Source organism: Perissodus microlepis, chromosome 13, assembly GCF_051167445.1.
Source record: "Perissodus microlepis isolate ML-2025 ecotype Zambia chromosome 13, ASM5116744v1, whole genome shotgun sequence".
Lineage (NCBI taxonomy): Eukaryota > Metazoa > Chordata > Actinopteri > Cichliformes > Cichlidae > Perissodus > Perissodus microlepis.
The window spans coordinates 24,347,790-24,366,976 of NC_140473.1; the positions used below are offsets into that span (position 1 = coordinate 24,347,790).

A 19,187-nucleotide genomic window follows, 5' to 3' on the forward strand; every position below is an offset into this window, starting at 1 on the left:
ATGAAGTAGTAGCCTGTAAAGGGAAATACTAAAGACTGTACAAGGATTAACCTACACACATATGCCTAAATAAAACTTGAATGACTGCTTACACTTAAAGGAGAATGAACAGCACATTAACATTATTACATACTAGGAGAAACAGAGTTTACAGTAAACAGAACTGGACTCAGCAGCTGTAGACAAGATGGTCCGCTCGGTCCAAAACTATTTCCGCCCAAAACAGAATATGCTTTGCTGGTAACAGCTGCGTCACGCTCTTCCCTACTGACCGATCACGTGACCCGTGGAGAACTACTGCCTTATTTTCCACCTTTACTGGATACATCCAGTTAAATGTACACGATGTGTTCTGGAAAAAAAAATACATGAATTAGGCTTGAATTTAAGAGCTGTAATTAATTATTTATTTAATTGCTTGCTTGCCATAATAACTTAAACAACTCCACTTCGGTAGCCCTGAAGCTGAATGGTTTTTTACTCTAAGCCTTCTATCTGATCACTTGTCACTAACTTCTTTTGTATTTAATTACAACTAAGTATTTTCAGGCCCAACTTAACAGCTTTTGTATTAGTAATAGTTGTAGAAGTGATGGCCATCAGTTTCCACCTCGTTAGCTAAAAAAACAATACAGTTATTATTCGCGTACATGGCTTGTTCCAGTTCCAATCCAAGCCTGACCTCTAGTGGTCAATCATAGGACGTACGGGGGTTACCCACTTAATGGCCTGCGCCACAGCGGCTATCTAGACGTTCTTGAATTTTCTCATGAATATTTCCATTTTATCGTGGTTTTGACTTTTGCTTGATTTGATTGAGCATACATGAAGACCCTTTTCTTTCTTTCTTTCTCTCTGGTTTATCCCTATCAGTTAAATTGTTTTATTCATATTTATTTTTTTATATAAATCATGGCTGGAGGAATGATTTAAAAAGAGGAAAATGTAATTTCATGTTCATTTTTTATGAATATACACTACAGGTCAAACGTTTTAGAACACCTAATTTTTTCCAGTTATTTATTGCAATTCCAGTCGTAAAAACCCATGAATGGATAGCTTGAAATGGTACAAAGGTAAGTGGTGAACTGGCAGAGGTTTAAAAAAGGGTAAGTTTACCCAAAAGTGAAAAATAATATACATTTTCAGAATTATACAAAAAAGGCCTTTTTCAGGGGGGACACATAATGGGTTAACAATTTAAAGCTGTTCTGCAGCAATAGACGTTGATCAAGCCTTAAAAGCTGGTCTACTAATTCCTACAGGTGTTCCAACTTTTCTGGATTACTTACAAGCGCCTCTGTCTGCATAAAAGCAGTGTTGGAACATACTGTGGTACCATAGCCTCGTGAGCATCAGCTGAACAGTATTGTACTGCAGAAAGTAGTGTGTTGCTACCAAAATGGCAAGAAAAAGACAATCAACAATGGAAGAGAGACAAAACATCATAACATTTAAAAATGTAGGTCAGTCCTACAGAGAAATTGCAAAGAATCTCAAGGCGTCAGTGAGTAAAGTTTCGTTCACCATCAAAAGGCACTCAGAAAATGGGGAAACTCTGACAGGAAGAGGTCTGACAGACCCAAAGCCATAACTGAATCAGGGGACAAGTTTCTAGGAGTTAACAGCTTGCGTCATAGGGGGCTCACAGGACAACAGCTTCAAGCATAGCTTAATAGTGGTCGTAATAACCAAGTCTCAGTTTTAACTGTGCAGAGAAGACATCGAGCTGCAGGTTTGACAGGATGAGTTGCAGCAAGAAAGCCATTGCTAAGATGTCAGAATAAGACAAAGAGGCTTGTCTGGGCCATAAAACACTGCCATTGGATTACTAAAGACTGGAAGAAGGTATTATGGACTGATGAAACAAAATTTGAAATCTTCAGTTCATCACGCAGGATCTTTGTACACCATCGAGTAGGCGAAAGGATGGTTCCACAGTGTGTGGCATCAACTGTCAAACATGCAGGAGGAAGTGTGATGGTCTGGGGCTGTTTTACTGGATCCAGGGTCAATGACTTGTACAGCATGAGAGGCACCCTGAACCAAAACGGCTACCACAGCATTCTGCAGCGGCATGCAACACCCTCTGGTCGGCCCCTAGTTGGTCAGGGGTTCATCCTACAGCAAGATAATGACCCACAACATAAGTCCAAGCTATGCCAGAAACTTACTTAGGAAAAAAGAACAAGACAGTAAGCTTGAAAGTATGGAGTGGCCAGCACAGTCTCTCCCATCGAGCTGGTTTTGGGATGAACTGGACAGAAGAGTGAAAGCAAAGCAACCTACATGTGCCCCACATTTATGGTAATCTCTGCAACAGATATGAGAAGAGCTTTCGATTTTTATTGTAATGTGCCACCAGGCTGTTCAGCTGTTATATCTGCCAAAGGTGGCTACTTTGATGAGTCAAAGGTTTAGAATAAATTTTGGTTTGTAAATTGATTCCATGATTTCTTTTTTAACTCTAATTGCTTATTTGTACTATGCTTTCATTTCAGAGCTCAGTGAGACATTAAACTGCATAATTTTCAATAAAAACCTGAAAAAATTGGGGTTTTCTAGTGTATATAGATAACACTTCTCTTTTCAATAAATAGATTCGAAACTACTGCCAGCTAGACTAATGCTGTTTACTGTACACTGACTAATTTCAGTCATTCGGCTCTGTGAACAGAATTTGAGACCAGGTTTGTTTCTTCGTGCATTTGGGGGTTAAAATTCAAACTGCTTCATTTTAAGTGTTTTTGTGACCATGTGTCACTTTCGACGCTTAACCCAAGGAGAGTTGTGCGCGGTGTTAAGAGTATTCAAGGATTAATCGGTCCTTTGAGGATCACTTTAAGTGCTCCGCTGTCTTAACTGGCACGACTTCAGCACCAAGGACAGCGAGACACAAATTTTACATTGGTCGATGACAACGTAGATATACATAGATATAAAGAGAGAGAATAGATGACCTATTATACTAGCAGCATTGGTTGTGTTGCAAGAAAACAGTGACGATAGGTGAGAGAGCGACCGAGAGGATGGTGGCTAGAGTCGGTGATAGAGTGTGTATAGAGAGAGAGGGAGAGAGTGCAACGGTTGGGATTAGGTTTATATTCTGGAGGTTGGACGGGATTACGCAGCGCAATTCCCCGTGCTGCGCGGTGCTCTCTGGGATTCACCACACGGCATTTCTCAGTTTCCACGAACTGATCGACGGTCCCTCCCACACCCCGCGGTCCTCCTGAGATACACTAGCTATATGGAAACATGGCCAACGTTCCGCAGATCGTGAAAATTGGGATTTCACTGAAGATGCTTCCTAACAACACAGCCGTGTACTTCAAATCCGACGGGACCCGGTTCGGACAGACCCGAACCATCAAGCTTCTGACCGGGTCGAAGTACAAAATCGAGGTGGTTGTTAAACCAGGAGCGGTCGAGGCCACGTAGGTAGCCCATGTGGATTTTCCTGACCAGGTCATAACCCAACCAAACTGCTGGGAAACCTATTAATCCAGGGAGGCAAATATCACGTCCAGATCACCATATTCTAAATCTATATTCTATTTTTGGAAACGCAAAGATCATTTCATTTATCAAAGAGCGTCGCTGACATATTTTCAGGCATTCAGATAAACGTTATTGGAGGATGGCGATAAAAGCTCAGAAAGCCTTTCAAATAATGAAGATTTTTCCTTCTGTCTGATTTGCCATTTTTGATGATATTTTCCCTTTAAATAATTATTTCTATAGCGACCTGTGGGGTTGTATGACGTTATTTTACGAATATTTTATTAATCCTCCCTGAATTTATTAAATATTGGGACTTCTTTGTCGTATTGTTTGTTTCTGATTTAATGTATTTCCCATTTAAAGCGAAATACCCTGCACTACAGCACCACTGCTTTTCTGCTTCATCTGCACTGAGAGTAATTAGATACATGTCTTTGTTGTAACTGACCAAGGATAAGGCAGACGCACTGATACCACTGACCTTAGCAGATATGCCGAAGAGAAGGCAAGTGCAGATTTTAAACCTGCAGTCGATTACAACGATGTTCTGATGGTCTCTTTATTAAAGGCTTGATTTTGATTTTCAAGCCTAAAATACAGAGAGCCTAAAACAACACACCCCTTTACCTCTTTTAAGTAGCTTTCGATAATAATAATAATAATAATAATAATAATAACAATAATAATAATAATAATAATAATAACTGAATTAGAAGCAAGCCTTGCTGGAGCGCTCAACGGGGTAAAGAGACTGTTTCCAAGTTCAACGTTCAAAAGTTGGATTTTACGTGGAGCACATAAAGGCAGCATAAACCCCAACTGGCTGCACGTCAAATCCCCCGCAGATTAGGACTCCAGTGTTTGGGCTTTGTGGCACCGCCCTCCTGGGATTTGCCTACAATTCATGATTATGTAATGTGAGTTGTTGTACTCGCATCTCCCAATAAGGATTAGCGTCGGATATTTAACTACCAGGATGTAAAAACATTACTGAAGGAGCACTCCAATGTAAAACTAGGTCACACACGCAGTGATGCATAGGTGGTGTTGAACTGAATGTGGGGCAAGCCAGTGAAGCCCAGCTGTAGCCCTATTTCACCAACTGATTTGTCAACACAAGTCTCTCTCTCTCTCTCTCTCTCTCTTCCTCTTCCTCTGCTTTTCTCTCTCCCTCCCTCTTTGTGTAAAACTATTTTCATTCATGCATTTCATACCTTTGCTGTTTTGTGATGATTCTATTTTTGCTGTGTGATCTGGTCAATACAGGTCAATGAGCGTGGGTGGGGTGACCTTCCCCCTGGAGCAGCAGTCTAAAGATCCACAGTCTGTGGTCTACACTGGCCTGTACGAGACAGAAGGTGTGGCACATACCAAAAGTGGAGAGAGGCAACCAGTTCAGGTCAGCATACAGGTATGGATACACTGTGCACAGCACAGAGGTGGAAGAACTGTTCTCGAGTGTTTAGGAATTATGTTTTGATATGAGCTGGTAAAGAAACCTGATGAAGAGCTTCCCTGTTCCCAGTAAGCTCTTTAAAAAAAATTCTAATTCTTTAACGATGGTTTTATCATTCATGTATCTTCAATTTGGATTTTGGTTCTCTTGATTGACCTTTTATCAGTTTTGCAAGTCATGTTTTCAGTTTCACTCATTTTAAGACTTAAATGTTAAGCATTGTAGTGTTTTGTGTTTTTCATTGTAGCAACCAAGGCCCTTTTTGGCTTCAGAAAAAAACAGATCATCTATTTATTCTTAATCTGGATGCATTTAGACTACTTACCTGGTCTTCTTAATATATCTCTAGATCCTCCACCAGCTTTGTTGTGTCATATCTTACAATTACTTCAACATAATAATAACTGTGGCACACATTTTTATTGAAAAAAAACTGTTTCAAAATTTTAGCTTTTTAAAACTTTCAAACGATTTAGATGTTTAATAGGAATAAATGGGATGGAGACAGATTAAAATCAAATCACCTGCTGATAGAAAGATTTGGTCTTCGCCAGCCCTTTAATCACCAAGTGATCTCATCTGTGTTCAGCCACTTCACCTCATCTATACCTGTGTTTCATAATGTTCTTATAATCCTGAGATTAATGTCAAGTGAGGCATGGTGGCACAGCTGCATCACCGGTCCATTGATTTGTGCTAGCCTGATACAGTATTTTATGAGCGTAGGAGTACTTAAGACTACTTTTATATTTACACCTACATTTAAGCATATTCACAACTTATATATTATATATTTATATCATATCTCAGTATTTGTGTAATATTACTGTTGTGATCAGAAGGCTATATATATTCATCATGGTCATGAATTTCATGTTAATTTTGAACTTTTAATTACTTTTTCCAGGGTGGATTGATTGTAAAGCATATGTCTTTAATGACTTCAAAAAACAACAATTAGATGCACAAGTTTAATCGTCTCTGTCCTTTTCTCACTCCACATGCCACTGCCATTCTTGTTCATAGCCTTGTTACTTCCCGGATCGATTACTGTAATTTACTTCTTTTCGGTCTTACTCTAAAATCCATCCACAAGCTCCAACGCATCCAGAACTCTGCTGCCCATATTATCACCAGGACCCCTTCTATCCATCACATCACTCTTGTCCTGCAGCAGCTTCATTGGCTCCTGGTCAAATATCGCATCAATTTCAAAATACTTTTGTATACACTTAAGGCAATTCATCATCTCTCCCTTCCATATCTCTCTGATTTGGTTCAGATCACCATCCCATCTCGGTGTCTCAGATCTTCTTCTTCTCTTTCTCTCTCTGTCCCCTCTCCCCGTCTTGCCCGTCTTTCCACCATGGGGAGCAGGGCTTTCAGTTGCTCTGTTCCTCGACTCTGGAATTCCCTACTTCCTGATTAAGGAAATATCACTTTCTTCTCTCTTTAAGTCTAGACTCAAAACTCACTTGTTCAAATTTGCTTATCCCACATAACCTTTCTACTCTGCTATTTTAAATTTGTTTTATGTGTTGTGCTGTGTACAGTGTCCTTAAGTGTTCTGAAAGGCGCTTTCAAATAAAATGTATTATTATTATTATAAGTTTGAATTTATTTATATTTTCTGTAATCCACACAGAGTCAAAAGTATATATATAAATTTGTCTCTCGTGCCCTCTACCAGAGGCCTGGGAGCTTGAGGGTACTGCGCAGTATCTTAGCTGTTCCTTACTGCGCTCTTCTGGACAGAGATCTTGGATGTTGTTCCTGGGATCTGCTGGAGCCACTCACCTAGCTTGGGAGTCACTGCACCTAGTGCTCCAATTACCACTGTTACCTTCACCCTCCACATCTTCTCGAGCTCTTCTTTGAGCCCTTGGTACTTCTCAAGTTTCTTGTGTTTGTTCTTCCTGATGTTGCTGTTATTCTGTATCGCTACATCTATCACTATGGCCATCTTCTTCTGCTTTCTGCTTGTCTACCACCACTATGTCTGGTTGGTTAGCCACCACCATTTTGTACGTCTGTATCTGGAAGTCCCACAAGATCTTAGCTCGGCCACTCTCCACCAAGATGTATCTCAATTTTGGTAGCCATAAACAAGATTCTGGCATTATTATGGCTGGATATTTGACCACTGTTTGTGACAGAGTTGGTAGAGTTCATTTAAACTGGTTTGTTTCCTGACATGGACTGAGCTTTGATGTGTGTTTCCAGGTATTGTCCTGCTGGAACACCCAACTCTGTCCAAGTTTCAACCGTCTAGCTGTTGATTTAAGGCAAGGTTGAAGAATTTGGAAGCAGGTCTCCTCCTTCTTTATTCCATCAATTTTGTGCAATGTACCAGTAATAATGGCAGCAAACGGCCCCCAGATCATGATGTTACCACCACTGTGTTTGACGGTTGCTACAGTGTTCTTAGGTTTGAAATCCTCATCTTTATTCCTCAGAACATACCTCTTCTCACTGCGGCCAAAGTAGCTCAATCTTTATTTTGTCCTATCAAAAACTTTTTTCCAGAAGGCAATCCGCTTGTCCATATAGGCAGCTACAAATTTCAGTAAAGGCTGAAGGTGTCGATTTTTCAATTAAATTTCAAGGGGCAGGTCTGTCCCCTCTCACTCCAGAGTGACATAAAACTTTTCACTGTGAACAGTGATGCTGGTTTTCCAGTTTGCAGTTCATGGCAGGCTTGAGCCTTGGTAGTAGTTCCTGAACATCTCAGTCAACTTCCTCTCATCTCAGGGTGACAGTTTTGGGTATTGGCAAAGTAGTGACACATCCAACTAAGTTTTAATATATAGAATTGTTTCAACGGGTGATCTTGGACTCTCAAATGGAATCTCAAATCTCAAGAAGACCTTCTTTCTTAGACTTCAGTGAGCTCCATGGACTATCCCATTGTTTTGAATATCCAGTGAGTGCTGTCAAACAAATTGTTTTTATGCTGGCAATAAGAAGTTAATCGGCCTTAGCCTTTGCCAAGTTAAGACACTTTAACTTAACGGGTTAAAGTGATAACTTAAAGAACCGTCAGCACCCCATGTATATATTTTATCACATGCACTGCCCACTCAGTCACAGCTTTTCATGCACCATGGATAAAAACACTCCCCTGAAGATTCACTTTGTATCTTTAATCGCAGCTTCTCCAGCATCCTCCACTTTCCTTGCTCAAGTTCCATTTTTAGAAAGTGTGACATCATTGAAGATGGTACACTGGGACAGATTTGATCAAAACAGGCAGGAGGACAGACGATAGGGGAAATGGGAAAACGCATACATATACATAAAGAGTAGTAAATGTTGCGGACCATAACAAACATCACAAAAATACCTCTTGCATTTGGTAATAATTGTGCAGTGTTCAGTGATCACATTTTTTTCTGCAAGCAGCACTACATAGATTTTTATGGCAATGAGAACACCTAATGCTAAGATTTTACATGAAAATACATTAATATATATTTATAAATTTAAAGTTTCTGGTATTCTGGCAGTAAAATGAAATATAAATACATTATGAAATACTGTGTTATTTGTGTCTACATACATTTATATGTGTGACCCATCTGTTGAGTTCACACACTGAGGCCTATGGGATGATCTGGTGTGTGTGTGTGTTTGCAAGTGTGTGTGTGTGTGTGTGTGTGTGTGTGTGCCTGTGTGTGCATCCATCTGTGCTGTCAGTATGCTCCCTTTTCACTGCATCTTCAAATGATTTTACACATGATGCAACAGGAGTCTGTGCCTTTATAGAGAGAGTACCCATGCATGTTCCAGTCTACCACACTGCATGTGCTCTACATCATTGTGTGCGCCAGTGTATGTACACAGTGGTACATCTGCTTCTGCTTCTGCTTCAGTTCACAGAGGCGGGAATGTTTGAAACGGTGTGGCAGGTGAAGTACTACAACTACAACAAGAGGGATCACTGCCAGTGGGGAAACAGCTTCAACAGCATTGAATACGAATGCAAACCCAACGACACGCGTACGCTCATGTGGGTCAACAAGGAGATGTTTGTGTGATGGTCTGAAAGATTTTTTAAATCATCTGCATGTTGTTTTGAAATGAAGACAATTCTGTGGTTTTACTCTGTTTTCTGTCTGTCTGCAATCTGCCAATATCGGAAAAACTAAAGGTGTTTGAAGAGAAAATGCAGGATTTCCCTCCATTATGCCCTCAAGAGTGTGTTCAGGCTCCTGCCAATTCATTTCTAATGGTTTGAAATATAAAATGCAGCGATGTTTCCAGTCTTTTCGCATTTATTGAGGCTAAAATTAAATGAAGTTTTATGAGGCAAATACTTTTATTCACATGCAGTTTTTTTGTGGCATCTGGTAAACCCCAAGTGTGACAAGAGTTACATGTATGTACATTTGTGTATGTGTGTGAGAGTGCCTGTGTGTTTAGTTACAGTATCTGTTTACATATGGTGCTTGTACAGATGTGCATGTACTTTGAAGCTACTGAACGTCTACAGAGAGTTTCATTTCAAAATCCAAGCTTTCCACAAAAGGAAACACAGAGCATTCTAGTGTGGTTAAAGAAATTCTTCAGACATGCTTAAAAATTAATTACATCATTCTCTGTCTGATTTAACAAGTGCAGTAATTTATACAAGAATCAAAACAACTGTTTCTGTCACTGTAATATAAATTTAGAATTCAGTTCAGTTCAATTGAATTCAGCTTCATTTATGCTGTGCCAAGGCTGAAGGCTGTTCTTATTATCCAAACAGCTGTTTTGTTGGTGCTGTTGCCATTTTAAGTCATTGTTGACTGCTTCTATGCAAACTTTGGTTAGTTGTTGTTACCCAAAATCATAACTGTCTTGTTTGATAAATGTTTTTAGCCCATATCATTTTGCAATGGATTGCACTTGTGAGTCTTGTGAGTCAGCAACCAGCAATCTAAAATTTTGCTGTCACACTTCGAGTGATTTTTAAAATAGTCCCAATTTTGGAATGAAACCCTCAGGGTAGTGTTGTGGATCAGTGTGTTTTATCATTTGTGTAATACAGTGTGGCAAATAGGAGTTTTGGATTTGGGTGAAGTTGTGCCCCTGTCTAGTGTATGTTTATTCTCTCTACCTCTAACAGTGGTCCTTGCCACGGATATTTGTGTGTAAAGACAAATAATTTATTTGGAATATTTGGACCATTTTGTTCTATTTAATGTGGTAAATATATGATATTTCAAAAAAATGTATTTTTGTACAGTGAGTGGACCATGTGAAATGTTTTTACGTTACTGTGTGTACTTTGTAGAAATGACAACTATTTTTAATTAAATACTTTACTTACCTATGCAAGAAATTGGTGTCAAATGTGATGTTAAAATTTTTCTGTGGTGAAGTTTATATTCAGTATTGTTCTGACCTTTTTTGTGATAGTGTTGACTGTTTACATTGTAGACATTAAAATGAAAAATCTTTTTGCGTGGCACACTCATTCTGTGCTATGTTTAAGATTAGGAATAAAACTTTGTTATGCAGCAATAAGCTTATGTTGCTGGTGGGGAGCGGGGGGGGGGGCTTTGCTTAATGGACAGAGCATTTCTTCTCCACTCTTCTCTTTTCACTTTCAGTGTGTTTATACAACATTACTGTATTTAATCACGGCCAGTTACTAGACTCTGGCTCTCTCTCCTACAGTTTGCCTTTTGTTTCTTTCTGTTAAAAAGAAGTTTTTCTTTCCCACTGTCACTAAGTGCTTCGTCATAGAAGTTTGTGTGATTATTGGTGTTTCTTTCTAAAATTGTAGGGTCTTTACCTTACAATATAATAGACCTTGAGGTGAATGTTGTCGTGAATTGGCACTGTATACATTTTTAAAAAATGGAATGGAATTAGGAACAAACAAAGAATCCATGCACATCCTCCGAAAAAAGTATAGTACAGAAGAAATTGGCTGACACAAAGGAAACCATACTGCAGAATCACATTATGTGCATACTCGCACAAAACATATTGCTGTTGTTTGGGTCATGTTTATAGGTGATTTATTAAGGTGTTTGGGGATAAATACAAGGATAAGACAATCTAGAAACAAGCACACTGTCAAAAAGAAGAATTCTGCATAAACAACATGAAATCATAGACCCATTCTGTCTTGTATAAGTGGTTCAGGCTATTGGTGGTGTAAATGTGAGGGGGTATTTTCTTGGGATACCTTGGGCTCCGTAGGACCACTAAGCATTATTTAAACACCACACTCTACCTGAGTATTGCTGCTGACCATGTCCATCCCTTTATGACTACAGTGTACCCATCTTTTGACACCTTGCTGCTTCCAGCATGATAATGTACCATGTCACAAAGGTAAAATCACCTCAGACTGGTTTTTTTGAACGTGAAATTAAGTTCGGTATGCTTATCTGGTCTTCACACTCACCAGCTCTCAATCCAGTATTGCACATTTGGCAAGTGGTGAAACAGCAGATGCATATCAAGGAGATTCAGTAGGTGAATTTGCAGCAACTGTGTGAAGCTACTGTGTCAATATGGAACACAATCTCCGAGGAATAATTCAAGCACTTTAGGGCATTATAACAAAAATGAACTCCATGTAAAACTTGGATATACTGAGGTTCAGGAGACGCTGATAGTCGAAGGCTAGATTGGCCGCTTTTTGTAGTACAGTCATAAAGCCAGTTGGGGGAGCACGTGCACAAACTTGTACTCGAAGCAGGAATACAAATAAATAAATAAATCGATAGACCCAGCAGTTCCCGGATGTACAGTACTGCTGCACCTCCCCCCCCTTCGACTCTTCTCTCCTCCCCTCCGCCACCGCCTGCTTGTCAAACCGAACCTCCTCCTCCGCTTACTGTCCCCTCCCAGCGGGTCTCCCTCCCTTCAGCCACTGCAGTGAAAGCCTCGGTGAAGGAGAGAGAAACGGTTAAGAGATCCTGAACCTGGGTGTAAAGCCAGGACGAGAGCCGAGAGCACCTACAGCGTATTTTTCTTGTATTTCTCGCCACAGCTCGGCGGCCTGCTGACTTCTGCTGTTGTAACCTCCTTTTCCGTTCACATCGCTTGGATTTCATCATCCGACCTGCAAGATGGTAAGCAGCAACGACTCTTATTTTCAACCTCCGCCGACTGGTGAACACACCAGTGGACAGGCCTGTGCTTTAATGTGTCGAATATAGTTCAGTTTTGACAGGTTCTCGCTCGTAGCGAGCGTTCCGCTTTGAGTGAACGGTCGAAAAAACGTAGAGCTGTGGCGAGAAGGAAACGCTTTTCTCACCCACTTTTGGCTCCCTGTCGCGCTCTCTGTGCAATACCCCAGGGCTGACAGTAGCCTGCAGCTTGTGGCCCAGATATTTCTTATCCCTTCTCGACATAGCCTACACTCTTATTAGCAACTAGGCCTGTGCAAATGAGTTTTCGAAACAAAAATACACGCTTATTAAGCCTAGGCTGGCGACTATTTGTGGCACATTTGACACAGCAGACAGGAAAATGTAACGGCTGCTTATGTTAGGTCTTTGCTCCTACTATATCGCACTGCATTCAAATATATAGCATCCATCTCGGTGTGTTTTCTAGATAGCATGGCGCTGTGTTGATGGTTGCAACATTGTTTCGTCTGAGTCACTAAACTGTGATAAGTGCAATAATCGGCCGAGGCTACATTTGTATCATTTCTACCTGTGGTTGTAGAGGAGGCTTCCATAGTAGGCCACAGGCTTGTTCCTGCAACACACACTTCATACGATTGTTTGGTGTGCGTGTGCGCCTATACATCGAGGGATATATATATATATATATATATATATATATATATATATATATATATATATATATATTAGTTAGACTTGCTTCTAAAAACTGTAACCCAAATGCTTTTTACAGTAGGGTTGTTAAATATGTGGCCCGAGGACCAAAAGCAGCCAACTAGAGGGTCCAATTCCACCCACCGGATAGCTTTGCAAAGACATTAATTACTCTCTTTATTTCAATAAAAGGCACTGCAGTTCTTGGTCTGGCGACGTGATGCCAGCATTACTACACAGGAGAAATCATGTATGCAAAATAGTGGAAGTATTTTTAGATATAGCCAAATTTTTACAATTGTAAATGCATAAAATGCTATTTTTTTTTTGTCTGTTTACAAAAACTGGACATGTAAGAGTTTTGTGCCTATTTTGGATCCACTGTGATCTGTGAATTGTAATGTACATGTAATGACGGTTGGACCTGCCAAAAATAGTAAAATGGACGTGTTGAAATTCATTTGTTTTTACGTATTTATCTTAATTACACCTTCATTTTACAATTGATGGCTCGTTGAATGTGAAAAAATGAACTACAAGAAGCTGCTTGTAGTTCTTTGCACTTATAAAAGAGAGGAGACATTTAAAGGGGTGTTTTTCATACAGGCTATTATGCAATAGTTTTACTGGTCTGGCCCACTTGAGATCAGATTGGGCCCATGAAAAAAAGTGAGTATGACACCTCTGCTTTACCGAGCAATTATAAACATAAGAATAATTAAATAAATTCCTATTTTAATAAGAGAAGTAGTTAATTAGTAGTAGTAGTACATAAGTAAATAAATTGTATAAGCATAGGCTGATATAGGGAAAGAGGAGGCTAAGGGGGATGAAGGTGGGTCCTTCGATGGCTTTGAAAAATCCAGATTGGGGACAATAACTGAAAATGCTTTGTCGTCTTCAGGTTGAGGTAAGTACCAGGAATAAAGAGCAGTGATTGGTCATTAAATAGGCTGACCTTTGCATATTCAAGGCTAAGCCCCATATCTAACCTCTAACCCAAATGTTGTCCCAAAAGCCTCATTTACACTACAGAATGACTGCAGACCGTATTTATTGACAGTTCACCCATGATATAAAATAAGCAGTATCAACCACATCAACGCTAGCTATTGGTCTTATTTATAATCTGTCTAGGGACGGAGAATTTCCTGTTTTCTTGTTGTCTGGAAAAGGAAAAATTAAAATATTAATTCTTAATTGGGTTATGCTAACAACATGCTAACATGTTAGTTCATGCTAACACTTATGACATCTAAAAAGTAAACGGTTATTAGAAACAGTGTTAACATTTTCTTTATCTTTTTCTTCTATAAAATGTTAACCAAAGTCAGATAGTTTGTCATGACTTGCTATACCCAAAATGAATTGGCTATTATTAGACCTTTTTTCCCCCCTTCTTTAATCTGTGTTATGCATATTGACTTAGAAAATTCAATCTTGGGAAGGCTATTGTGTAAGTACATTCCCATTTGCCACTGCATTGCTACTTGACGTAATATGTACTCACCAGGTGCATATCCTTCCTGATAATCAAGATTAGAGAAGCAAAACCTCACTTCTGTATACACTAGCTGATGTAAAATCACCAATTCTACAATCTCTTTTCACTAAGGCGGTATGAGGGTTGGTCTGGAGCCAGTGCCTAATCTCGAAGCAATTTGTCACATAATGACAGCAGGATCTCGCCATTAGAACTTTATCAAGGCGGTATCAACACTTTTGCAGCTTTAGAACTGAGAACTACTCGTGTCAAACACTAGAGGTGGGATTATTGTGACCAAGTAAAACTTTGTGACCATGTTGATGCCAGTGTCTAATGTAATTTAAAAAGGGGGAAAAAAGCAGAGATTTGGTATGACTGTGAATTCAGAGCGGTGTATAAGCCAATGAAGTCATTCCTGCTCTCATTTTGCCTGCAATTTTCATGTTGTCATGTTGAGACTCTGCATTTATACACATCATTGTAAACAGCAGTCGCTGTTTATAGATTGCATTTGCATGCAGAAGCTTTAGTTTGAATATGACCGTGTTGCACATGTTTAGTTTAATTAAGCATACATTTATAATAATCCTGACTGTATGACTGCAACAGTGTTTAAAAAAAAAAGATTGTAAACACCTGGTGTATATCATGCCCATGGATATTTGTAAAATGTTTATTCAGCGAAATTTTTTATTTTGTGTTTTTTATTTGTAGTGCTGCGGACTAGGTAACAAACCACAAAAACAACATTGTGCGTACGTAGACATCTCATTCACTGGTTTTGCTGCTCGTTCTTCTTCTCATTGAAAACACAAGAGGTGTGATTGCGGTGGGTTGAGGCCCTTTCTTGCAAGTACATAAAAGGAACTGTTGTCCAGTCTGTTGGTAGAGTTATTGCTGTTTCTTTTTTTATTGTAAAGAAATAAATGAAATTTCCTGATCTGACACTTCACCAGCCCGGGCCTAGGAACATGTTTGCATTATTGCAAAGAGGGTATTTGGATACTGGGTTATTAGAAGTGAGTGTTACTCATACAATTGCTAAACAACTATAAGGGGCCTACATCATCCCTGACTTTAATTCTGCATAAATGAGTGCAGAAAATTTGCATCTGTAAATAGAAAGGAATTCATAAATCACACACAAAAACCAGCTATTAAGAGCAGCATCTCATTACTTGGGGGCAGCAGTAACTGGGGGGTTCTTTACTTTGTCAGAGGAAACATTTTTTCCGGTGTATGCTTACCTTGTTAGATTTGCCCTGCAGCAATCTCAACTATCAGACCGTGGATTGTCAGGACATGCACGTCCTGCAGGCACTGTGGCAACCTATGGCTTGTCAGATGTATTCTTCTCAGCCGCAAGGAGAGGTTGGGGGCAGGGACGCGCAGTTGCTTAAGCATGTAGTGGAATGATCTGATGCTAAGGGGACCATATGCTGCCTAGCAATCAAGCACCACCCACATAAGGATTGAGCTGTAGCTAATGTAAAAGAGATAAAAGCCACAGTGAACCACCAACAGAAGTGATGATCAACACTACGTGATCCACACAGCACTTCCAACCAGCCCACTCAATCTGGATTTATTCTCCTCACTGGCCATTGCATCTCTGCAGAATCCATGGCTTGCACTGGAGCCAGCAGTCACCAGCATAAGCTAAACTAGTCAGTTTCTTCAATAAACACCTATTTGTTTGGAAATCTATGTGCACAGTGAAAAGAAAAGTTTATTATCATTCAGAACTTACCTCTATAACCATTGGTAGGAACTTGATGCTCAGTGGATTTGTGGTACTAGAAACAGTTCAATAGAGCTTAAAGGTCAGAGGTTTTTTTTTGTAGACTTACAGAGGGTGGTCAGTATGATAAATTTACTCTTGGCAAGAATCTATAGCTGATTGATGGCTTTGGGGATGATTTTTAAATCACATTTACCTCATCAGCATTCAAGGCATCAAAAGTACTACATTTAATTAACCTCTAAAAGCATATTTTGCACATTGTCAGTGGTAATAATGGAACCAACAGTATGGGGCTTCATTAACTAATAGCTACTGTCTTCAGCATTTTATCTGCCCTGAAACAATTTACCTGCAGTGGTCCATAGGTTTAGCGCATTAATGTAATCTGTTGCTGGCTGAAATGATGACTTTGGTTGCCTAACCCCAATACCTACTCTTCACCAATGTGATGGAGAAAAATGATTGAAATCCTTAATAAACTGCTGTAATATATAAAAAAGGAACATCATTTGCTTTTAGGTCTTGTAACTTACTTGCATTGATACTCCTGCTTAGGCTACCGTTGAGGCTAGAGTTGCCTCCTGAATGAATCCTCACAGAAGTAGTATTTGTTAGTTTAAACTAAAATGCTACGTTTTTAAGATTTTGAAATTATTCATTCAGTAGCAATTCTGAGGATATTTGAATCATACTTCAGTGTAGCCAGAAATAACCTTGCATCTCATTTAATACTACATGCTTTGTTATGTGAAACTCCAGGCGGACTCAGACGGTAAATGAAAAATATATGTAGCCACCTGTCACCCATCAACTGTATGCACTATGGCTTTGAACCCAGGAGTGTGGCATTTTGTCTGTACATGGGGCGTGATGAGCAAATGAAAAAAAAACTGATAACTCTCACGATTATATGGTAGCAACTTTTCAGTTATCTGGTAGGTATTATACTTTTGCGTGATGTGATGTTCTTCACTAATTGCAGAGCTAGCCTTAATCATGCCATGCTTTGTCATCTATTTGACACCTTGATTTACAAAAATAAATATAAATAAAAAAGAAAGAAAGATGTTTTCAGTATTTGGCAAATACAGTGTAGTTTTATCTCCACTGTGTTAATTCATAAGAAGATTTAGGCATTGTTAGTTTACATAGAATTATGAGGCTTTCAAAACCCTCAGAAGACAGGCCCAAACCAAGGATAGAAATGGCTGAGAGGATTAGCCCTGCTGGAGTTCCTTCAGGCTGCTGAGATTGTGGTAATTATTTTCATATTTGCACTTGACTCCTAAATCTTGTACAGATCCTCACCACATTTGCAGACAGCCACACGCATCCATGGAGAAACACACACACACACATTCTCATAAAAGCAAGGATAGATGCAAACACGGCAACCAAGACAATATTGCAAAACACGATTACAAAGGTGAGAGACGCTGGAGAGGAGCAGAAAAATAATTGAGTGCCTCTTCAAACAGACAAATGGCTTCAAACTAGCAATGGTTTATTTTAATTCTGGTCTATGTAACTGAGCCTCTTTTTTTGTTTCTTTGGTTTTTGGGTGTTTTTCTTTTCTTCTTAAGAGATCATTCTCAGTCAGTTGGTTATTAGCCTGGATTTTGCCTGCTGTACAAAGTTAGGCAAAAAAAATAAGGGCTAGAAGTCTATTTAAAAAGCAGTCTGAAAGCACAGCTCAGCTCAGCTCTGCTCTCTGCTGTGAGACTTGGTAATGTTTATCACAAATCTCGGCTATATGGTAAGCTTCATACTTACAGACACATTTGTGCGGAGGAGGGGAGTCTTGTGATCCCTGAACTAACCAAATAAGCAGAGCAGAAAGAAAATGCGCAACAAACAAACTGACAGCTCTGCACACACACAACACACTTTTTCCACCTCAAGAATAATGGATCAGTAACTTAAATTGTGTGGAAAAGTAATTCAGACACACCAAACCATACACACACAGATGCCTTTACATGGAATGCTGTTTTAATTGATTCCCTGTGTCCACATCCACACAGTGCACATAGCAGTTCTTTGCTTTTGAGCGTTCTGGTTTTGTGAACAGTAATTTTGCTTCTCACAAGTTCCCATAGATCTTAAAGACAACATCAGTTGCATATTTTTATCTAGCCAACATCCCCACTCCTAACGTACTGAAACCTTTAAGCTCTATAACAAAGAGAAGGTGTTAGAGAACAGTTGTGGGTGGGGACCATTGTAATGTTGCATGAACTGGACCTCTATTGTTTTTCTTGTAGGGCAGCAATCATGGTATACTACTTCTTACACTGAAACTTTGTTAGTTAATCACCCATGTCTGCATACGCTTTAGTGGCTATGTCTTGGTGACATAACTTCTTACTCATTGGTGTTGCTAAACCTAACCTTTACCCTAACCCTAACCGCAGGTGTGTTAATTTAAAGAAAAAAAGGGGTTTCCTTTAAGTACTGGGCAAACGGATTGCCTCATACACATGTAGCCTGCAAGCTAACGATAATTAAAGGGAAATAAATGGACACTAGGTAGAGTATCAGTCCAGATTTCATCCTTAGCCACGAAAGTCTAATACATAAATACTCAAAGCAGAGAATTAAAGCCAAATTAGGGATCTTTAATACTTGAAAGCATTCATTTTCAGGGCAGCCTTTGTGTTGACTTGAAATGTGATAATAGCTGCTGTGATTTCAGACTCACATTGGTGGCCAAGCCAAAGACTCAAAGCAATTCTGATTACATTATCTGCTGAAAGTGTCATCAGCAGGGAGAGGGTGCAGTTTACCCTAAGGAATCGTAAGAAGCCAGAGAAAGAAGCTCGCATATATTGTCTTGTATTCAGTAGGATTTTCAGATTTTTTTTCTTGCATTTGGAGTTACTTTAACGAGCAATAACTGATTATTCATGCACACTATTGACTGTCTTTCACTTGTACTGTTTCAGTGTTATGCATTATGAATGCATAACTAAGAGTGATAATGTTTTCATCTAAATTAAAAACAACCTAGGCAAGAAATATAGATTGGTCCAGTTTGTCTCTTAGTCTAACGTTTGTGGTGTTATGCACAATATCTCATGCACCACCGTTAGGATTCAGCGAGTGATGTGTGCCTCTGCTTTGTTCCTGCATTTTCTACGCTATGCTAATTTGCCTAGAGCACACACTGCAGTGTTGATTAATTTTTAGGATTTATGCAAGTCATCG

The 19,187-nt window shown here is 39.4% G+C and overlaps 2 protein-coding genes across 5 annotated transcripts in view; both read left to right on the plus strand.

The window, feature by feature from the left end:
• The first annotated feature begins 2,822 nt into the window (after window positions 1–2,822).
• On the plus strand, window positions 2,823–10,404 carry cnrip1b (cannabinoid receptor interacting protein 1b). 4 transcript variants are annotated; one of them, XR_014802035.1, is made up of 4 exons: window positions 2,823–3,437; window positions 4,771–4,903; window positions 6,651–6,845; window positions 8,833–8,882. XR_014802035.1 is itself a non-coding variant. In XM_084949297.1 (3 exons), the coding sequence occupies exons 1-3, from the start codon at window positions 3,259–3,261 to the stop codon at window positions 8,995–8,997; spliced, it is 477 nt and encodes a 158-aa protein (XP_084805423.1). In that variant the 5' UTR covers window positions 2,831–3,258; the 3' UTR covers window positions 8,998–10,404. The 4 variants fall into 4 exon arrangements, 2 of the variants coding, with proteins under 2 accessions (XP_084805423.1, XP_084805422.1); XR_014802034.1 differs by having other exon boundaries at window positions 2,824–3,437; window positions 4,771–4,915; XM_084949297.1 differs by lacking the exon at window positions 6,651–6,845 and having other exon boundaries at window positions 2,831–3,437; window positions 8,833–10,404.
• Window positions 10,405–11,746: 1,342 nt separating this feature from the next.
• Window positions 11,747–19,187, plus strand: part of LOC146375206 (calcineurin subunit B type 1) — a 29,567-nt gene continuing 22,126 nt past the window's right edge. Inside the window, exon 1 of the mRNA XM_084948008.1 lies at window positions 11,747–12,036. Within this exon, the coding sequence (XP_084804134.1) occupies window positions 12,034–12,036 (3 nt within the window). The 5' untranslated portion in view covers window positions 11,747–12,033. The remainder of the gene's footprint in view (window positions 12,037–19,187) is intronic.